Source organism: Mercenaria mercenaria, chromosome 10 (assembly GCF_021730395.1).
Source record: "Mercenaria mercenaria strain notata chromosome 10, MADL_Memer_1, whole genome shotgun sequence".
NCBI classification, from domain to species: Eukaryota; Metazoa; Mollusca; class Bivalvia; order Venerida; family Veneridae; genus Mercenaria; species Mercenaria mercenaria.
This window is the reverse complement of record NC_069370.1, coordinates 80,735,758-80,757,220: the sequence shown is the minus strand read 5'-3', so window position 1 is coordinate 80,757,220 and position 21,463 is coordinate 80,735,758. Positions and strand designations below refer to the sequence as shown.

Sequence of the window (21,463 nt, the reverse complement as noted above, 5' to 3'; positions counted from 1 at the left end):
CTTAAAACATTCTAGCAATAGCATAGCAAATGTCTCAATGCTATTAAAATAAGGATGTTTTTAATTGGAAATATAAATTATCTTGACATGAAATGGAACATAGGTCAAAATTGTCTGATTGATATAATAAAATGTAAAAATCGCTTACACGGGGCTAATCTTTGCATATTTTTTATATTGAGAATAGCCTGTATTTTGATGCATTATGCTATTGAATTGCTAAATACTAAAATGCTTTATAAATTATGCTTAATTTCCAAATGCCTTTATGATAAGTGTTGCTTCCTAAATGCGAGCATGTCAACAACTGTCAAAAAAGTGTGGATGGATGTATCATATAAATGGCACATAACTGTGTGCTGTAATCCTTATAATTTTGAAGATATTGAGCAGTTTCAGCCTTATGTTCGCACATTATAACCCCGGTAGAACATAATATATCTTCAAACTTTGAAGGTTACAATCTTGACATATCGTGTTACATATCCTTTACATAAATTTTCAATGAACGGCTCGTCTTTTTGATACTAATATAAAATCATTTCATGCAAGACATGCGCTCAGGTGTCGTGTTTAAACGTGTTGTGCTAAATTTATCATTAACCTATACTTCTTTATTTCGTGGAAAAAGTAGTTCCAAATATTTCTATTTTCGAAACGAAATGAATTAGGAAAACAGTTAAATACTGAAAATTGGACTTAAGAAGTCGGTAAGCTAAAATCTATTTTATATTTCATAGTTTAAACTCTGCTATTGTAAGACTAGAAAAAGGAAGTGTTTAAGAAAACTGCAAAATTTAATCAAAATTAACATTCTTTTTCAATCATCAATATCATACAGGAAGTGTTTTTGAACAAAGATTAAAATTGTAATATTACCAATTATCCGTAATAACTTTAAATACCATTATAAGTTTTGTTTTCATTCACTTTATTTTCAAATACAAAAAAAAGGAATTATCTTTATATGTTTTGCACTTTTGTTTCCGTTTCGACAACAGTGAAGTCATCTCTCGCCCAGTAGATACATGGTAGAGGTCCGTATGCTAAGACTTTGTTTGTCCCTTGACTTAATATTACCTATAAGTATACATGATTTTCATTACCCTCGATAGTTTATTACATACAGTCCAGTTTCTAAATTGTTTTGCTATTTATATAAATCGTTTAAAGAGTTTACTCAGATTACGAATGGTCTAGGAACATACTGAAAATTATAACTACGGAAGCTCTGAGGAGACAAGTGTGCGCTTTTTATATTGTGGCCATGAGATATTAACACGTTGGCAGAAGGTAGAATATCATTCCCACGAGATAAATGTTCGTTTCCATCAGTTAGCATTTTGTTGTTTTGAGAGAACTTGAACGGCATATATAAGTTTCCCCTATCTTGCTGCCTAGAGATACTAACTTGTTGGAAGGAGATACTAAATTATGACCACTAATTAAGTATCTCGTGGCTACATGACAAAAAAAAGCACACTTGCCACCTGAACCTTCAGTATACAATTCCTTTCTAAAATAGTATCAACGCAATTTGGAAGTCTTACATCCGAAATTGGTAAAAACAAATACAGTCGAGTCCACTTAATACGAACCCGCTTGATACGACTTTTCGGATAATACGAACAAAGTCCAGATTCCCCGGCCGAGTCCTACTATTTCCTTTGTAAAATTATTTCGGTAATAGCAGACTCGCTTCATACGAGTAATCGGTAGATACGAACACATTTTGAAGGTCCCAATCAGCTTAAATATTACAATTTTCCACCATTTAATACGAATTAATTTTAGAAGTCAGCGGCCATTTCGTCCTTGTTACGATTGACTATTTAATAGTTTGAACTGTATAGTGCTGATATATTATCGAAGTAGAAATAACAGCATTGACAACATTGTACAGCGTAGTAATTAGCCAAATACTCGGTCCTTTGTGTATCATGTCAGTATAAAACAATTTAAATAATTGACAGGTTAAGATTTTAAGAGTTGTAAATAATTTTAAACACATTATTGACCACCTATTGTTGATACAGGTAGATCGTGTCTTACAAAAGATTATTTAGTACAAGCTTTATAATAATGTTGGCGGTGGATATAATTTGGCGCTCTGGACCTCGACCGTACATTGCAATTTAAATGCATACAGTTTCACTTCTTTAAGTATGACTTTTGTTGAGTAATTTCAATGTCTGAATAAATTAACTTGATAAGTTCAAAACTATTAACTACTTCCATATATCGGAATCTATTCACCAATGATACTGCCCAACTTGCTCGGACAAATATTCCGGTGAGTCATACATTCATTTATACGATCTTCTTTTGATACGAACACATTTCCCATGTCCTGATGCGTTTATAAAGCGAGTTTGACTTTAGTAAGTGATGAATATGACGACCTCTGTTATATTGACGATGACGTTGTAGATATAGACGATGATGATGTAGATATTGACGATGATGATATAGATATGTTATGACGATTGCGAAATCAAACACGCCATGCTAAATTTCAGATATGTAATGCTTATTGCCAATGATAAATGCAAAACGTTTTAAGCTAAATGCTAAACTTATGAAAATTTCTGCATAAAGGATATCATTTTATGTACACAAGCATTGTTCTGACAAATATCGGACTGTTGTTCCGCAGTGATAAAATGTATAATGTTGTAGCCACATAACTATATAATTTGCATAAATATATGAAAGCTAAGTATACTAAAACTGAACCATTTTCGATAAAACACCATGACCTTGGGCGAAATCATGAAAACATTGTTTACACTGAGTCTCTAAAAAGTCGCATTTTCTACCTGCACCTCATAAAACGCCATAGAAATACTTAGGCCAATACCAAAACTGTCATCGGTGATAGAACTAGGCCACTAGGTCAAAGCGTAGAAAAACCAATTATCACTCTCGTGGTCTTTTTTCTGCCTATTGTCCATTATTCATCCTTTTGCATTTTATGACTCACCGTGATATTAAATCTAGGTCACATGATCATACCGCAGAAAAAATTCTTTAAATTCTATAAACATATTTTTGACAAGACTTCCGTACAACAATTCCTGTGCATCTAGAACTCTTTTATGCGCGGATGGATATTCAAATGATTTTGCACAAGCATTCATACCTGAGAGGGCAAGGAAAAAAAACTGATCAATTCTCACATTGGTTAGGGGTAACAAAACAAAGCATGATTTAAAAATTTCTAAGATTAAAAGAAACGTAATTTCGACAAAATAAAACATATAGTTATGTAAGCACTTATTTTAAGTTTTGAAGCGGTACGTAGAACGAATTCACACTTTGGGTAGTTATACATTAATTTTCATCTTTTTTATACTGTCACGCAATACTGTTTATACATGCAAACATGCTTTGGTTTTTTACATAGAAGCTGTGCATTTCATGCTGATTGGTTTCAAACACGATTTCCCTTTAAGCGGAAGTTTATTATCCACACACATGGAAAGGAGTCGAATCGAGAATGTGTAAATACATACTTACATTCTAGTACACAATGTGCACCCCAAACAGTAATTCAGAGTGACACCAAACCATTTTATGGGGAAAGACATAAAATGGATTGTTTTCGATGGGTTGAGAATGTCATGACCTTTGTTATAAAAGAATGTAGCCGTTTTATTATTTTCCTGTTTGTTTAGATTTACAAACTGATGAATCACTTGCCCCAGAATGTCGAAACTTCATAGGATGAAGGTCACAAAGCCCAGAACAAGGAAAGCAGTTTCCGATCAGTATCTGGGAAACCATTTGACCTGGAATCTTAAAACTTCAAAGGATGGTATGACTTACGGTGTACAGTTTTTGGGGTCAAACAATCAAAAGTCAAGGTCACAGGGGCTGAACATTGAAAACCGTTTTTTATCAATGAATACAATAAACTGAGAATCACTTGACCCAGAGTATATAAACTTTACAGGATGATTGGAGATGAAAAGTAGATGACCTGCTATAAATTTTGCGTCACTTGATCAAAGGTCATAGGGGCCAGAAGATGGAAAACAGTTTCCGATGAATGACGTGAGAACCACTTGACCCAGAATGTTGTCATTTCAAGGGATGACTGGACATGCAGAGTAAATGATTCCTACTAAAATTTGTCTCACTCAATTAAAGGCCAATGTCGTTGTGGCAAAATCATAGAAAACCATTTCCAATCAATAACTTGAAAACCATTTAACCAAGAATTTTGAACCTTCAAAGTATGATTAAACAAACAGAGCAGATGGCACCTATTGTTGTGTGGGTCACTTTTTCAAATGTCAAGGTTACAGGGGCCGTAACAAGGAAAATTGTTTTTTCAGATCAATAACTTGAGAACCATTTGACCTGGAACCTTAAAACTTCATATGGGGATAGGGCTTACAGAACATATGACCACCATTTTGCAGTGACTCGGTAAAATGTGAAGGTCATAGGGGAATATGGAAAACTGTTTCCAGTTAATAACTTGAGATCAACTTCACCCAGAATGTACACTCATCCCATGTAGTTTCTTCATTTTTAGTCAAGTGGATGTCAAGATATGGACCTGAAACTGTTTTCCATGTTCAGACTCATGTGTCCTTGACCTTTGATGGAGTGTCTCCAAAATCAATGGAAGTCATCTTCTTGGTATGTCCAATCATCCTATGAAGTTCCAATATTCTGGGTCAAGTTATTCTAAAGTTATTGATCGGAAACTGTTTTCCATGTTCTGGCCCCTGTGAGCTTGACCTTTGATGGAGTGACCCCGAAATCAGTAGGGTCATCAGCTCTGCATATCCAATCACCATATGAGGTTTCAACATTCTGTGTCAAATGGTTGTCAAGTTATTGATCTGAAACGGTTTTCCATGTTCAGGCCTCTGTGACTTTGACCTTTGATGGAATGGCACTAAAAACGACAGGGATTATTTACTCCTTAGGCCCTATCAGTCTTTGAAGTTTTGAAGGTTTTAGGTAAAAAGATTCTAAGGTTATTGATCGGAAATGTATGATGGATTCTGGCCCCTGTTACCTCGAGCGGTCCAGAAATCGATAGTTCAATCTAATCTGAATGTCTAGTCATCCTTTGAAATTTCAACAATCTTGGTCAAGTGGTTATCAAGTTATTGATCGGAATTGGTTTTCCATGTTAAGGCCCTGTGACCTTGGCTTTTGACAGAGTTACCCCAAAAATAAATAGAGATCATCTACTCTATAAGCCCTAAGGCCCTTTGAAGTTTGAAGATTCTAGCTAATTGGAAATAGTGTGACGGATGTACGAAAGGACGGACGGAAAGGGCAAAATCAATATGTCTTTTCTTTAGGGTAAACATAAGTATATTTTTAGCAGGACAGAACGCTAAGATTTTAAGCAACCGTTTTAGTATTGTATTATTAACGGGTACCCGTATATTCCTAATAAAAATAAATTGATAAAAAATAAAAATAAATTTATGTACAAATGTTGCAGATGATAGTAATAATAAATATCAAAATCCGTTGGGAATACAAAATAAAAATAATAGCGGAATAGGCTAGAATGAATGGCAATAAAATGTGCAGCAACAACAGTCAAAATAAATATGATAAAAAATGATGGCCATAACAGTCAACGGCGGGGCCGAGGGGGGGGGGGGGGGGGGGGGGGGTCCCACCCAACTGAATCTTACCCAAACAACAAAGATGTCGGCATCACTTGGAAAGTTGAGGTTTTCGTAAGTAGTGTATTTTTTTTTAGAAAATGCCAGAGAGAAACACTTGACTACAAAACTGCAACACGCTTTTTGAAGCATATCAATCTTTGTGGCTAGGCAAAAACATTGGAAGTTTTCCAGGAATTCTGGTAACAGGATTCGAATCATGCAACTGAAATCTTAGAATAAGGTTCAGTGCATTTTGCAGAAATAGTATCTTTCTCAATATTCACAACTATACACACTTTAATCATAGACAAAGGGTTTTGTTTTATATGTGCTCACACAGCTATTTTCAGATAATAATTAACATCTAAATTTCGTAAATATGCCGCCATTTCTGTTGTTTGGATAAAGGTCAGTGCGAACACACCCCGCCCCCAGGCAATGCCATAAGGAATTACTATATTCCTGGTTTATGTTATTCTTAATGTGTAATGTTGTAGTCATTTTTATTATCCTGTCGAAATATCATTAATATAGTGTTTTAGAATTATATAATATGTTCCATGTATACAAACATTTTTACAGAAATCTATGTCTTTATCTATCTAACGATCTGGAGAGTAACACATAAAAGATGAAAATTGTTCTACGTTATCGTAATTAATTAAGGACATATGCTAGAATTTGGGCGAAATTTTTCCTAATAACAGAATTTCTTCAACTTTTGGATATTAAAAGACAATTCTCTAAGAAACAAATATATGCAATAAAAATCATAGGTCACCGGTAATAAGAAAAAAGTTATCTGCCCTTAAAAGCGGAATTTCACCAAACAAATGACGCTTTCAAGGGCAGATAACCTTTTTTCAATACCGGTGACCTATGATTTAATTGCATATTTGTGTTTCTTAGATGATTGTCCTTCAATATCCTAAGTTTGAAGAAATTCTATTATTGAGAAAATTTCGCCCATCTCATATACAGGGGACTTTAAAGGAGTTATAAACTTACACAGACTTAACATTTTTTATAGGATTCATTAAGCAATTACAATGAATGAAGGGTCTGGAAATCAGTTACAAGATGTGGACGTCGAAGAAGAAAATGCTGCATTGTTTGATAAGATTATTAAGCTCCTGAAAAGATCAGATCGAAAAAAAAATGCTGAAGTGATTATGTTGATTGGCAGGATCGGAGCAGGCAAGAGTGCTCTAATAAATACCATTCAAAAAGTATTAACCGGAGAATACTATCCGATAGCTCAAATGGGAAGCGGGAAGGCACAGTCTGTTACTCTAGATTTAGAAAGGTTCGTGAACAGCTATCTCAACTGATGACAATATCTTTGAAATTATCAATATTGTTTAATTAGTTGATATACGAGGGATGATCAGTATATAACGGGAAAATGCTTATAAATTTGTTTGTACTTATCATTTTTCAGAGATATTTTATACTGGGGTAAATACATATATTAGACACGAAATAGTGTTAAAATATATTGAAAAATTAACAACTGACAACAATTTTGCCAACCTACGAAACCCATAGGCGGGGCAACGTCATTTACGCGCTAATTGACGTACAACTGAGTTCAACGTTTTTAACTTAACTTTACTGTAGTAAATGTCACACATCTTTAAAAACTTCTCGAAATACTTTCCTTTTACATTAATACATTTTGTCAACGGTTTAATTACCCAGGGTAGAAGTGAATTACGATAATCATCTTTGGGAATTGCGTTCAGCACATTCAACACTTTCTTACGAAGTTCTGAAAATGACTAATTCATCTTTACACCCCGCAATTCACGTTTCAGAGTCGGAAACAGGTAAAAGTCATTAGGCGATAAATCCGGTGAATAAGGAGGATAATCTTGCAGAGTAATTACTTGTGGTCGCTTTCGAGGTGTGGGGTGGAGCACTGTCATGATGCAGGATGAAATGGTCCAACTTTTCCGGGCGTTTCCGAATCCAGCGTGTTGCAATTTTCTCATATTGAACTTTTTCTTCAAGATTGTATGGACAATTTCATATGACAAGTTCAGTTTTTTTACACAGTTCTCTGACAGTTAACCTCCTATCACTGTTTATGAGATCTTTCATCCTTGTAACGTTCTTACCGTGCGTCGACTTCACTTTCCGGCCACTCCTTGGTAAATCATACGCATTTTCCCAACTGTTGTTATATCAGTCATACCATACATAAATTCTTGTTTTCGACATTGAATGATCACTAAAGGTACCCTGTATTTCTTGCACAACTTCATTTTTACTTTTTCTCTTCAAAACTAAAAAATAGAGCAAACCTTTGATCTTCCGCTATTTTACTACCACGGAACAGTAACACGTGCAGGACATCACAACTCGTGCATGACGTCATCGTCCGACTGGTTAGTCTTAAGTGACCATAATTATTAATTTTCACAAATGTGCCATTGCTAGAATTAAAATTGACACGGTTTGAACTTACGTGAAAATGGTGAAAAGTATTCAAAATGCCCCGCCTGTGCATATTGAGCGTTACCTTAGCAACTGTAGATTTCAGCATTATATTAGTATAAACCTGAAAATTTAGCGATACAATGCTTATATATGTACCTACTTCTGGCCTAGGTGTGAGAAAGATCGATATGGTTATAAAAAAGTTATGAGCATTTTCCCGTTATATATTGATCATCCCTTGTATGTGCAAGTCAAGAGCATATTAACAACGTACAAACAATATCAACCTGGTTTGCCTACAAGATGAGTGTTCACAGTACTTTTGTAAAACATTCATGGTGAATTAAAGGAAATAAAGAGTTGAACATTTTTATTGCAGATCCGTTATTTGATAATTACGTAATTACTATTGATAGTACGTTATTATCGAGATGTAAACTGTTGAACTGTAGATATACTAGACTTACAATTGTTGTGAGAATAAATTGTTTAAAATCATGAACCTCGAATCTGTTATTTTGATATTTTAGACATGATAACTGCGGCATTTCTTTGGAACATTTAGAAGATGAAGATCGCAGACATACGAAAATAAAGGAAATATTTCCCAAACTTCCACATATTGTCGATTGTGCTGGATTAGGAGACGTGGATTCTCCACAGTTACGAGAGATATTGGAACTACTAATTGGAGGTAGTAATTATCGGATATTTCCTTAATTACAATTGCGTATCTGAAGATTTTCACGTGAATTAATTTACCTAGTTTTACCGCTGCTAGCGTCATTCATTTGAAAATAAGTAAAATAGTCATGTTGACATTTCAGGTTTAACGTTTCACGTATATCACATTAATCGCTAGGTAGACACACTTGGGATTTTTTACAAATATTATCAGACAATGGCCGACACAGGAAAATATACTGAAATGGCTGTGTATTATTCATTAAAATAAAATTACTTGTATGTACACTTTAGTACATGTAGCATTTGGTATTTTGCCAATATCGTTTATGTAACTAAACGCTTTTTGTAAAAGTTTAACAAATGTTGGCAAATACGTTTTAAATATCATTTTGACTTCCCTGTTAAAAAAAAAACGGAAATAGGGGCCTATCGTTTGCCTATACTTCTGGACATTTTAATATATACGGAAATACCTCTTCACGTTTACAGAACATTTACATTTCTTCTTTTTTGGTGTAAAATACGATTTATTAAAATAGAAAAAGTGGAATCTCCACAGGTCAATCAACACGACACAAACGAAAAGGTTGCAGGTTCGGTTTGATTGAGCCTGTACGTAGACGGTAGTGGAAATGCATGCTACCGTCCACGCCCTTTAGCCCCGGGTTGAGCAGAACTCAACATTTACACATGCTACAAGAACAAAAATCAATTTAGAAGCATCCGCAGATTTATTCATACGGCGGAGCTTATGGAACCTTCAATGATACACTAGCATGTAATTCCATAAAATGCGGCGTATGCTACCCAGTGAAAGTAATGGGTTTGCCCTAAAAGAGAAAACAATGGGCAGAACTAAACAACCTGGAATTTAGAAAGGGGATCTGAAGTCTAAAGTACCTCATGTGTACTTGAAATACCATAATATATTACTTTTTCGAATAGTGTATATGCAGAGGCACATCCTCTCACATTTTAGTCAATAGCTAGGGGCCCGTTGACCGTCCGTAGAGCTAGACGTTTTGTCTAGAGGTCGGACAAGTGAGTAATGATTAAATCGACAACACATTGTACGTCCATGACTACATATAAAGGACATTATTGTCTACATTGTCCAATCAAAATTACTTCCCCACTTGTTTTGCTAAAGGCGGCCTCCAAGGAAAGGCCACTAAAAGGGAGCGGTGGTCTAGAGGTTAAGGTGTCGGCCGCTCAACCCTGGTGTCGTGGGTTCGTTCTCATATGCCACCAGTACTGTTCCGAGGAAGCGGACTCGAGGTTGGTTCAATTAAGGTTTCGTCACGGTCGATCTAAAATAAATTAGAATAAACTAATAATAAACTTTGCATAAAGCTAATATGATAAACATTGTTTTGTGTTGATGGGGCCACGAAGTGAAGATCCTTTATGTATCATATTTATTAATTATTAAGGGAATAGCAAGTAGATGACACATTATTGCAGAAAGATATACATGTGTTACACGTTGTTTAATTTTGCCAAATAACGTTTTCTTTATAAGATTGATGGTGTTCTATTTCGTGATGCCAAGCCTCTAGCTAAATGTTAAAGATTGCTCATATGAATGGCAAGACAATGTCATAGTTTTGTTATAGTATTTTATTTCAATGAAATATGCCCTAATCAAGCCATACCATTTATTTGTATTTTTAAAAAATGGTTGAAGTCGCAGATCAGATATATACACAACAAACAAAATGTATTTTAAAATGTTGCTTTAGCAAAGATGTTTAGCTGACAAAATTCTTTATCCAGACTAATTGAAAGGTAATGTTTTACAAACTACTGCAGGATTTATACCACCAGACACAAATATTGGATCTTTGGAAAAGCAACAGAAGGAAAATGGGGTCGGGTGTCTAAGTAAACTATTTCCGACAGCAAACCCTGCTTGGATGGTAACAAAGGTTGTCTTCATGCAAAGCTGCAGAGATCAAATACCTAAAAATCTCATTGAATGCCTGACAGGAATCTTGAAAATAACAGATTATTATACATGTAAAAGAAAATGTAAGTATTATTTATATTACTATATGATGATAAAAATAGCACTAATGCAAGTTCATTTAAGGATTTCCCTGCCTTAAAAGCATACTAATTACAACGACTCCGCATTTCTATGTTGCCCGACTGGCAGTGTCGGTATTGAATTATTGTTAATACTACACTACAGGAAGCTGCAAACATTTGAAGCATAATCAAATGAATGATAAACGTAAACTTGAATTGTACCTGTTGGCATCAAGTTTCTCACGGAAATGTCCGACAGACACATGTATCCAGATATTGTTGAACTATTGTTGCTAGGTGATGACAATCCAGAAGCTTATGAACAAAAGTACCGGTAAGTTTAGGACAATATCGGACAACTGTCTTAATATATTAAAATCAGTAATATACATGTAATTTCATATCGTACATCTAAAGTCCCGGTGAGTACTTAGATATAGAAATGAGTTTGTTTCGAAGACGCGGCCTGAAACTGAGTTGGATTTGTAACAAAAAGAATCAGTTAAATCAAGTGCACTTTCATTCTCGTGATATGCATCATCCTTAATTGTTTCAATGTAAAGGCAGAAAATTTGCCGACTTCTCCACTTTCAAGACGGAATTCAGGTACAGTGGTTATATATTTTGAATAGTTCTAGGTTTGGTATTCTAGTTCAAAAACTAAAGAAGCGGTCACAGACAGCTATTTCCCCCGCCGAAAGGAAAGCATACGTATTGTCAAAGGAAAAATTGTTGTAAAAACAAAGGGCAGTAACAAAATAACCGAATCGCAAATGCCTGACAATATTTGCTGCAGTATTAACAAAAGTTCTGTAAAAGGTTGGTGAAAATTGCGTAAGAAATGAATGAGTAGTTGCGCACTGAGTTTGAAGACACATGCACACGTGCACGGAAGGACGCCTACCATAACTATATCCCCTTCGCCGAATTTATTTGGCGGGGGATAACAACGCTTTCAGCGAGATAATGACGCGACGCGACGGACAGGCAAAGGCAAAGCTTTTGGCCTCAACCCCCTACTGTGGGGACATAAATCATTCTGATTAATACACGATATACAAGGTCTCAAAAATCTGTAACTATCAGTTAAAATGATGACTATCAGCAATGAATATTTTTGTTAGAAACTAGGACATACATTCTATTATTCTATAAGTATAAGATTTATTTAGTTTGTTGTTGGTGTAATGTTATTTAACCCTCCTCAGCTCTTGTCACCAATTCATTCAACATTAAGAAAAACTGCAAGGCAACATCAAGATCGTGTGGCATTTGAAGGTCCGTCTTTAATAGTTGTGCCAGCTCTTTGAAATCTTCGTTTTCTCTATTTGGAACAGAGTACATCTCTTTGCAACATGTTACGTCACATTTATCAACAATTACCGTATTCATGAGTATCGAAAATTCCGGTAAACAGTACATTACGTCATGTTTACCGTATTTTAACTCGGCAGTGTGCTGGGGTATTATTTCATGAATATTCTATTTGTGAGCGCACAGTAGACCGGATCGTGATCATTAAAACGCCCTGAATCACGTAAATCTTTAAAGACGTTAATCCAGCACTGCACACCTTGATGTCGTTAAGAGCCCTACCATCTTTCGATTTGCTGATGAGAGGTGATTTTGCCTAAAATAACGTTTCGATGCCCTGCAAAAGCGTCAGCTGTCTCGCATCGAAAAAAAAATGCTGTAGAAAGCAAACAACTGAATTTTCTGTTCCAGTAACACAACGCAGTATTCATTGTACTTTTAAATTCCAATTTTCTTAAGTGAATCCAAATAATATTTTCAACGAGTTTTGGATTATTGTTGACGTTCAAGACCTCTAACCAGATTAGTATCTTACTGAATCCATCTATTGCACCGTGTATACAAAATCCGGGTTTTAGTTTGTCGTAACTATCCATATGCCATATATAGTTAGGGCTTTCGCACAATAAATGCGCTTTTCAAGACGATGAGCCTTTCTGAGATCAGTACCATCTTGATCCAATGCTTTCATGATATTCCTAACGTCATTACGCTTTAGGTTTATTTTACTTTTCTACTCTTACCCGGTGCCACATCGATCGATAACTAATAGATTGTCCGCTAGTCCGTAGTTCCTTGTCAATAACATGAACAACTTTATCTAGTGATGTGTATGTGTGCAAACCCCGGCGTTTCAGGTTTAGCTTCTTAAGGATGTTTTGAACTGAAGCAGTGACAACAAAATCCCGTATTTAACAGCGTAAATCCAAGAATTTCTTGTACTGAAACCCTAATTTGATTTTATTTAGCAATGAGTGAGGACCTGCCATTATTTGAAGATGTTATAGGCAAATAAGTCGGCATAACACCAACTACCGTTTCCAGCAGTGTCAGCATGAGAAATACAACGCACCTCTTCATTTAGATTGTCTGTCCATAACTTATCTGTAAAAGTAAAAGATTCAGACATTTAATCATGTTTTCAACTAGGGATTATGTTACTTGCACGTGGAAGTACTGCAAAGGTGACAAAGACATGTGACTATCAGGACGTAGCATACTACAGTGAGACTAAATGGGGAGAAGCACCAAAATATCTCCTCTACTGACGAAATACCGAAATGTGCACATGCCAAAAATTATCATGTGGAAATTGACCAGCTTAAAATGACTTTATATACCAGAAATAGTTCATTACCCAACATTGTACACATTGAATAACATCTGTTTATGCATTTCTTACGAATTATGCCGAAAGAGTTCCTTGTAAACTCGAACATAAATCATTAACAATGATCTTCTAATTTTGCAAAATGAGCAAGACTACTTACCTTTTAGGGATCTTTTCCATCGTTGCCAACGTCAGGTCAGCAATCTTCTACGCACGTTCTCGAAATACGCACCAATATTACACCAAAGGTACAAGTCATAACTCGAAAAGATACGTAAAGTGCTTTAATCTGACAAAAGTAGTTTTTAAACGGTAAACAAGTCAGATTCCAAAAACATGTTAAAGTGTCTCTACAGGCTTCAACAATTATATTTGAATCGGTAGAAATATGAATATTTTGTTACACTTTCATGAAACTACTAAGTAATTTTAGTATTCTTTTTGTTAGTTTATACACTGTTAAAAACGGCGTTAAAACTAACACAAACTGTGTTGGGTTTTGTATCGATTCGCCGTGAAACCCAATTCACTCACTGTTTCCGTTGGGTTTAACGTCGTTTTAACAGTATTTCAGTTATGTAACGGCGGACAGTTAACCTAATCAGTGTTCCTGGATTCTGTTCCAGTACAAACATGTTCTCCACAGGTAATTTGAGTATTGAATACATACAAAAATTACAGAAAAAAAAATCCGAGAATTCCGTGAGTTTCATGAAAATCTATGTTTTGTCAACACAAAGTAAAGAGCTTTGAAATTATGTGCATAAATATATTCAGTAACCTTTAATACTAGTTCATTACATATATATAGGCATGTGCTGCCAGAAAGAATCGTCTGCGTCACAATTGTTTAAAGTGCATGGATGTTATGTATATTTTCAGATACTCCGGAAGTTTTCTTACTTCTCACTAAATATGACCTAGTTGAAGGCCATACTGTGCACTTTTCTAATACCAATGACGAAGGCAGCATGACTCTTGAGGAATTTGGGATATTCGAAGATAATATTGCTCAAGAGTTTAATATAGTTGGAGCACTTAAAGCCAACAGAATCCGCTGGGCCAGTTACTCTGACAGAATACAGGGTGATAACCAGTATATAGAGAACATCGCTCTGAAGTTTCTGAAACGAATGGTACAGCCTGGACCTCCATCACATAAGCCTTCAAAACCTGTGGTCGGCGTCTCAACAACTATTCAACTGTTCATCTTCAGAATAGGCAACAAGTTGAAACGATTCTTTTTACAAGACGTGCATCTCAACATCTCACCGGCGTTGGTTGTATTACTGATCGTGTTTGCCGTGGTAATCGCTATGCTGTATAAGCTGTTGTCAGTTAAACCAGAAGTTAAAACATAGTTAAATACAGTGAACAAAAACTTGCCTGACCAACATTGACGTTCACTTGCGGTTCATGTAAAGTAACCACTCATAAGTAGAATTATATATGTTTGTGTCATACATATACTTTGATGAGAAGAGGTACTGGAAAAACTTTTGATGTAAATAGTTTGCGTGTATCAAGACATCGGATCAAAGAACCTATATTTCAAATGTTTCTTTCTTATTGTGTATATCTGATTATTGAAAATCTAAAATCCTTGCAAGCGCATGAACCTGGGGAAATTTTGGAACATCGTCTGTACCTTGCACTACCCGCTTCACTACAATTACTTACAGTTTCTGTAAAAATCGCTATGTTTGTGTATGTGGCAGCAACTATTAAAAAACTTACAATACAACTTAAATATGCTACTATGGGAACAAATCTGATGTGCGGTATAAGTCATAAAGAGTTCATATAACAGTGATACATATTTTCCAGGTAATAACATGCATCCACTATTTATTACACCACCTATAAATGAAAACAATGCCTGTAACGAATAGCATCAAAAACATTGCTGTTTATATAATTCATGTTAGTTTTTGCTGAAGTTACATGTACTACAATATTTTCATATTTGAGTCTGTATTCAGATGTGTCTTTGTAATATTTATTTGATAAGACCTTTAAAAAAACATACCTAGATTTATCCCTAGAAACTTTGTATTTAGTGCTTCTCTTATACCAAATGCCGTGCTGCAGGAATGAATCTTATCTTGATATACTAGATTTTAAGAAAAATAGATATACTTTCAGTGCTTTATGAATATCTTCACAGCCAATAATGATTGAGCAAGGTCTTTACTTTGGTATAGACAGAGACAGGAGATTTTATTATTGCAACATTTTTGTTGAAAATGAATGTCATTTAATATTTATATGTCCTTTGTAGAAAATACATACCGAGAGCATTCTATGAAAATCAAATATAATCATAAGTTTAATATTTTGTTGGCTTTCAAAAATGAAAGTATTATTACAAATATTGCAGTTTATTTATATATAAATGTTTAAAAGTTACGTTTGTCTCAGAAAGATACAGTTTAAATGTATGCTGTATGTTTTACATATGCCATAACTTTTGTATCTATATTTTATATAATTTATATTTTATAAAAGCATTATTTTCATTATAGCTAGAGCCTGGTACAATACTTCTATTAAATGGCGGCAGTCTCAGAGTAATGTATGAATGAGTGGCTAAAAGGCGCTCCTTTACCATTCAAAGCTGGATGTTGACTTTCAAAACTTTGCCTTTACCTAATTAGGGTTTAAACCATTCAATGGAAGTAAAATTCTTTTAGGCGAGGTAACAATACAACTGGTTTAATGAAGATTATTGGTTCTACTCAGGCATCTGCCCATGCCTAATATGGCGGTCACTCGGACTTTTCATTACCATTGAAAGCTGAAAAATTGCCATATTTCTAAAATGTTTTGGTGTGACATAAACCCTTGAACAAAACAACATTTTATGGCTCAGTCCCTGATCACAATCTTACGTTGTACATATATGTTTTAAGTTTAACATCACATCGATACAGTGCAGGATATATGGCAACATTCTATCTGTAACTGTTGAGGAAGAAACACGTGCCTTTTTGTGCATGGGTGGGCACCTGGTAGAACCGCTGCCCTTCCGGAAGCAGGCTGGATGATTCACGTAAATTATCTACATAGAACTGGATATTCAATTGGTATGTCAATCACATCCTTTTAAAATGAAGAAAAAGTTCAACCTTTACCGGACTAAGCTGAATGAAATATGATTACAAAAGAGGACCAATGGCGTTGAATGTAGGAGAATAAAGTAAATTACCAATGTAAAACTCGGTAATGTTCAGCCAGAGTAATGTTTAGATAAAAATGAGAATATTTATTCATATCAGCATATATATGTATAGTAAACCTTTTCCTAATTTCAGAAATTTCACAACTAGAGACGCATTTGAGATGTCTTTGCTACCATTTCTTGATACCACAAGAAATCAAAGAATTGAAGGCACTTCAGTTCAGCTCTGTGACATTTTCTTTCGTAGATTCAACTCTAGTCTCATCTGTTAGGCGACATTTAATTCAAGAAAAATTTAAACCAAATTGATAAATACAATATAGCCGTTAAGCTGTCTTTGTCAAACAAATGTTTACATGTATTTAATTAAGTGGTCAAAACTAATGCACTTTTACCTCAAGAAAATTTTATAATAAGGCCGTGTTGGGTGGTTGTAATACTCAAGTTCCCTATTTGCAACTGTTAATACTCAGTTGTCTCAAGATTTTGGATAAAATGTGACTGAAATCATCAAATCACGAAAGAATACGTACCATTAATGTTTTTGTGTGTGAAAAATATGACATTTTTTATATCTAAATTTAGATGCAAACATGTTACACCAACAAGTTCATATGCTTAAATTTGCCTATTAGCAATTCTTGTTCGTGTAAAGCTGTAGATAGTTTTTAAAGTCATATCCTACTTAAAGTAATTCATAACTGTTCAATGACATGCTAATTCACATTGCTTTCTACAACAGTATCCCAATTTATGACACTATCATATTTTATTGTTGTAGGCTTCCAGTATTAGATTTTGGAAACACTGTACTCTTACATGTTACGAGTGCTCTAGCTGAAGTGACGATGTTCAAATGATAGGAAAATCTGACAACAACTCTAATCTCATCACCATATTTTGTGTTTTCATAGGTATGCATTGCAGCAGGAACCTTTGCTACATCATGTCAATTTTGATTTAAAATACAATGTCTTTAAATAATTGATACTATGTTTTTGTTGAATGTGTTTGTTTGAAGCAACCCGTCTGAACTATTTTTCCATTACAGCTTCTTTTTGTTGTGGGCCTATTATGTTTTTGGTGCTCTGTGCTTCCAAGAAATTTACCCTTACCTATTATCTTAAGCATGTATTTGAATAAATATGCCTCTTCTTTTCAAGAATGACCGCATTTTACCATTAAAGAATTAGAAGTTTAAAAAAGACGATTTTCTACCTATAACTGCATTAAAATTTAAAGATTATGCTTTTTATGCACAAAAACCAGTACTTGATAAGAACTTTATAAAAAGAACTGATAAATACAAGTCTTTACCTTTTAGAAATATATATTTTCATGTCGGAGTCAGGAAAACGGGTTTTTTAATTGAGGTTTAGATTGAATATATAAGGGGATACTTAATAAAAAATAGCAGCCAATTTGAAATTCAAGATGGCTGGCATACTGATGGCCGAAAAAACAACAACAATGGAATTCTTAAAAAGTATCACATTAACTTTTCAAAATATAGGAAAAAATTCACAGGATTACAATTCACCACAGACTAACAGCTCCTTTTTCAGTACCACGTCTGACTTGTTTTGTGTATAACTGTTATCTACTTACTGCAAATTTAAAACACATTTCCAAATAACAAAGACTTACTAATAACTCAGCAAAATGTTACATTCTTTTTATCTTATATCGCTTTCATTTTTATACACGTCTTCTTAACATACGAGATGTCTTCAATGATACAAACTATGAAAGGCCTCTATGTACATGACTTTGCCAATGGATGTTACAAACTGTTCCCGAACGACAGTATCTTCCGTTCATATTTACATAAGTACAATCTCCGTACCACAATCCGCCGTGCCGTTCTATGGTACAGTTGTCGTGGTCCCAGGTGTCCTCATCTCTGCCGAAGGTTGCGAGCCGAAAACCAATATTGTAGACAAAACTATGCGGGTCTGGTTAATACCTGAAACATTATAAAATGCCAAGTTGATTTATAGAAACCTTATAGATAAAATTTTTAATTACTGCGTTCCTGTAAAGTACACCACTGGTATTTAAATTGCCTTCATCTCTTGATTGTGGTCTTATAATGACCGTCTCAATTAAAGGCAAATAATACTTACAAACCTATCGGTAGCAATTACTACATATTTTTGATATGGGCGGGGAAAAACCAGGTCATTTATCAGCACAAGCTATGGTAGACATGTAAAGACAGATTTACGTCCGCTCAACAGCATTTTAATATGAAAAATCTGACAGTTCATTCACAGCCTTTAATTTCTTTTTCCTCTTGGTGAATGAAACATTGAATGCACATATATATTCCAAATGTTATTTCTGGTTTATGTAAAACATTCTTCAATCTGTTTCGTACAAATTGTACTTCTGCCATAAACATATGTTTCATTTGCTCATCTCCAGTTATTTCAATTTTGAAACTAGCTGATCTTTGCCTAACTTGTCTAATATACACATTTTCTGTTGCAACAATCATTTCATAATCAATCATGCACAGAAAACTACATTACTTCATAAACTTAGATATGAACACAAATCTACAACACACAAAACAATCACTTGTAGTTTAGACATTTGACACTTAGCAACAATGGTTGGTCAGAAAACACAATCCAGACGCTGTTACAGGTCTAATCAAATATCACCTTTTATTAGTTTAATGTTTGATAACATTATCTTGCAAAATTAGCACAAATTATTCTTGAATTCTTACAAGACCATTATTTTTCAGTGATAGATCTATTTAATATTTACCAATGCAAAATTTTAGAAGGACTTTGGATGTTTCACAAGAACTACTGTCAAAGTAATAACATTTCAATAAGTGAAGAAAATGTAAGTCATAATGATAAAATAATTCAGAAGTACCAAGACAATTCATAATTCAATAGGATATGAACGAAGACGAATGTGAAAATACTGTTTTTACAGACCATGTATTATACATGAGCGAAACCGTCAGTTAGGGTGGGAAACAGAGAACCATACACCATATTCAAGGAATCATGGACTTAGAAAAAAGCTATATCACTGTTTTTGGACCATGATGTTTCATAGACAGGCTTGGGACAAAGAGAGATACAAAGCCATAAAACGGGAAGCTTTGAAAAAATGATCCAAGAATAAGGAGATATGTATGGCACAGAAGGGACATTATGCCAAAGTCTGTGCTGACTCTTGTACGGCAGTGGTATCCTAATAGACCTGGCCATCCGTATCTTGGACATTTATTGGGGTGAATAACTTATAACATATCTTGAACAAGTTTCAGTCGCAAACATGTGCTCTTTCCCCTGCCACTTGCTGAAATGTAAACATAGCCTGTGTGACACACTAACGTTAATGTAAAATTCTCTCCGCCAATGAGTGTACCTGCCAATCATCTTGGAGGTAAATTCCAATTTTTGTTTTGAAAGAGGCATTTCTTGGCAAACTGCTTCCTATTGGTGCGTTCTTCATTATTCCCCAAAAATACAGTAAGAACCATGTTTCTTGTTTCGTAATTTTTTAAACTGACAGGCTTAATTGAGAAGGTCATGATAAAACCACAATCAGGTAATAGCGGCAATGTATTTATCAGATTTATTCATTGCAGTGTACTTTACAGGAATGCGGTAACATACTGATATTATGAAGTGTGAAAATTTTTCCTTAAACATTTAATTCTTTGCTCAACATAATCCTTTGAAACAAACTGAAAACCGTCCACCATTTTTCTAGGCATTCACATCTGTTTAGATAAAATAAATGACGTAATTCACACTCAGCTTATACCTCTGAAGACACAAATTTGTTTGACAACAGCAATTTCAGGGTTAATTAGGAAGGTCCGATTTCTTCACCCCCACATATTTGCAAATAAGTAGGTAAGACGTTCTGATAACCAGGCTTCGGTTTTCAGAACGTCTTACCTTAACATAAACACTACAACAAACCGACGTAAAGTTGAAAGAAGCACACAAAAAATAACTGTATTCTTTTGTATTTCCATGATGGTAATTATACATGATTTACTTGAAAAATATGAGATATAGAAGAATTAAGTTTCCAATTGACAGAACCATATATTAGGCCAAGACAATTTGTTTAATGACTTAACATTGTACTGAATAAATGTAGTAATATGTACATAAATCAGACTATTTAGTTAAACTTAGATCGCATTTTTGTTTTTACAGTGTAAGGCAGTTATTCATCTATATATTCGTAAAACTATGTTTAAAAGAGATTGACTGAATAAGTTTGCAGATAAACACATTTATTCAGGAAGAGTTTAAAGTGTCCATCTGAAAACTTGTAGTCAAGCTGTATATTATCTGTATTATCAGATTTTTATTAAGATTTTGTTGGCGAAAAAAAGGTCACTAGGTCGTGGTGGGTTTTTAAACCTAAAGCAAGGTAGAAAGAATGCTACTGATTAAGTCATACCCAGGCGAGTCCATTTTCTACACAGGTTAAAACCTTTTCATATCATTTATTCATTAACATACTATTGATTTAAAATTAAAACAATACATAAATGTTAAGTAGTGTACTCTCATATCAGTAGGTTAATCTTAAATGCGTCGTCTGCACGCGGGTTAACAACGTACCGTAACTGATCCTTCCGATCCATGATGGCTGCTTTATATAGACCAATTATCTAAAAACAGGGGCATTAACTACTAATAAAATAAATGTACAAATTGTCCTTTTTACAAAAGGAGGGATTATCTTTTTACACATTGATGCTGGAGTGTATACAGGAGATAAAATGTCATTTGCAGAAGGTAAATTAAAGATTTGAATTCGACGTATAATAAGACTTTT

General features: G+C 34.5%; 1 protein-coding gene across 1 annotated transcript; it reads left to right on the top strand.

Annotated features, from left to right (window-relative positions):
• Nucleotides 1-548: 548 nt before the first annotated feature.
• LOC128546265 (uncharacterized) lies at nt 549-17,618 on the top strand. Its single transcript, XM_053516606.1, has 5 exons — nt 549-710; nt 6,676-6,951; nt 8,618-8,781; nt 10,587-10,805; nt 14,332-17,618. The coding sequence occupies exons 2-5, from the start codon at nt 6,695-6,697 to the stop codon at nt 14,808-14,810; spliced, it is 1,119 nt and encodes a 372-aa protein (XP_053372581.1). The 5' UTR covers nt 549-710; nt 6,676-6,694; the 3' UTR covers nt 14,811-17,618.
• The last annotated feature ends 3,845 nt before the right edge of the window (nt 17,619-21,463 follow it).

Coding starts and splice junctions, on each gene's coding strand:
- LOC128546265 (XM_053516606.1), top strand. CDS start 6,695: ATGAATGAAGGGTCTGGAAATCAGTTACAAGATGTGGACGTCGAAGAA. Junction 6,952..8,617: donor GTTACTCTAGATTTAGAAAG/GTTCGTGAACAG, acceptor TTGATATTTTAG/ACATGATAACTGCGGCATTT. Junction 8,782..10,586: donor ATTGGAACTACTAATTGGAG/GTAGTAATTATC, acceptor AAACTACTGCAG/GATTTATACCACCAGACACA.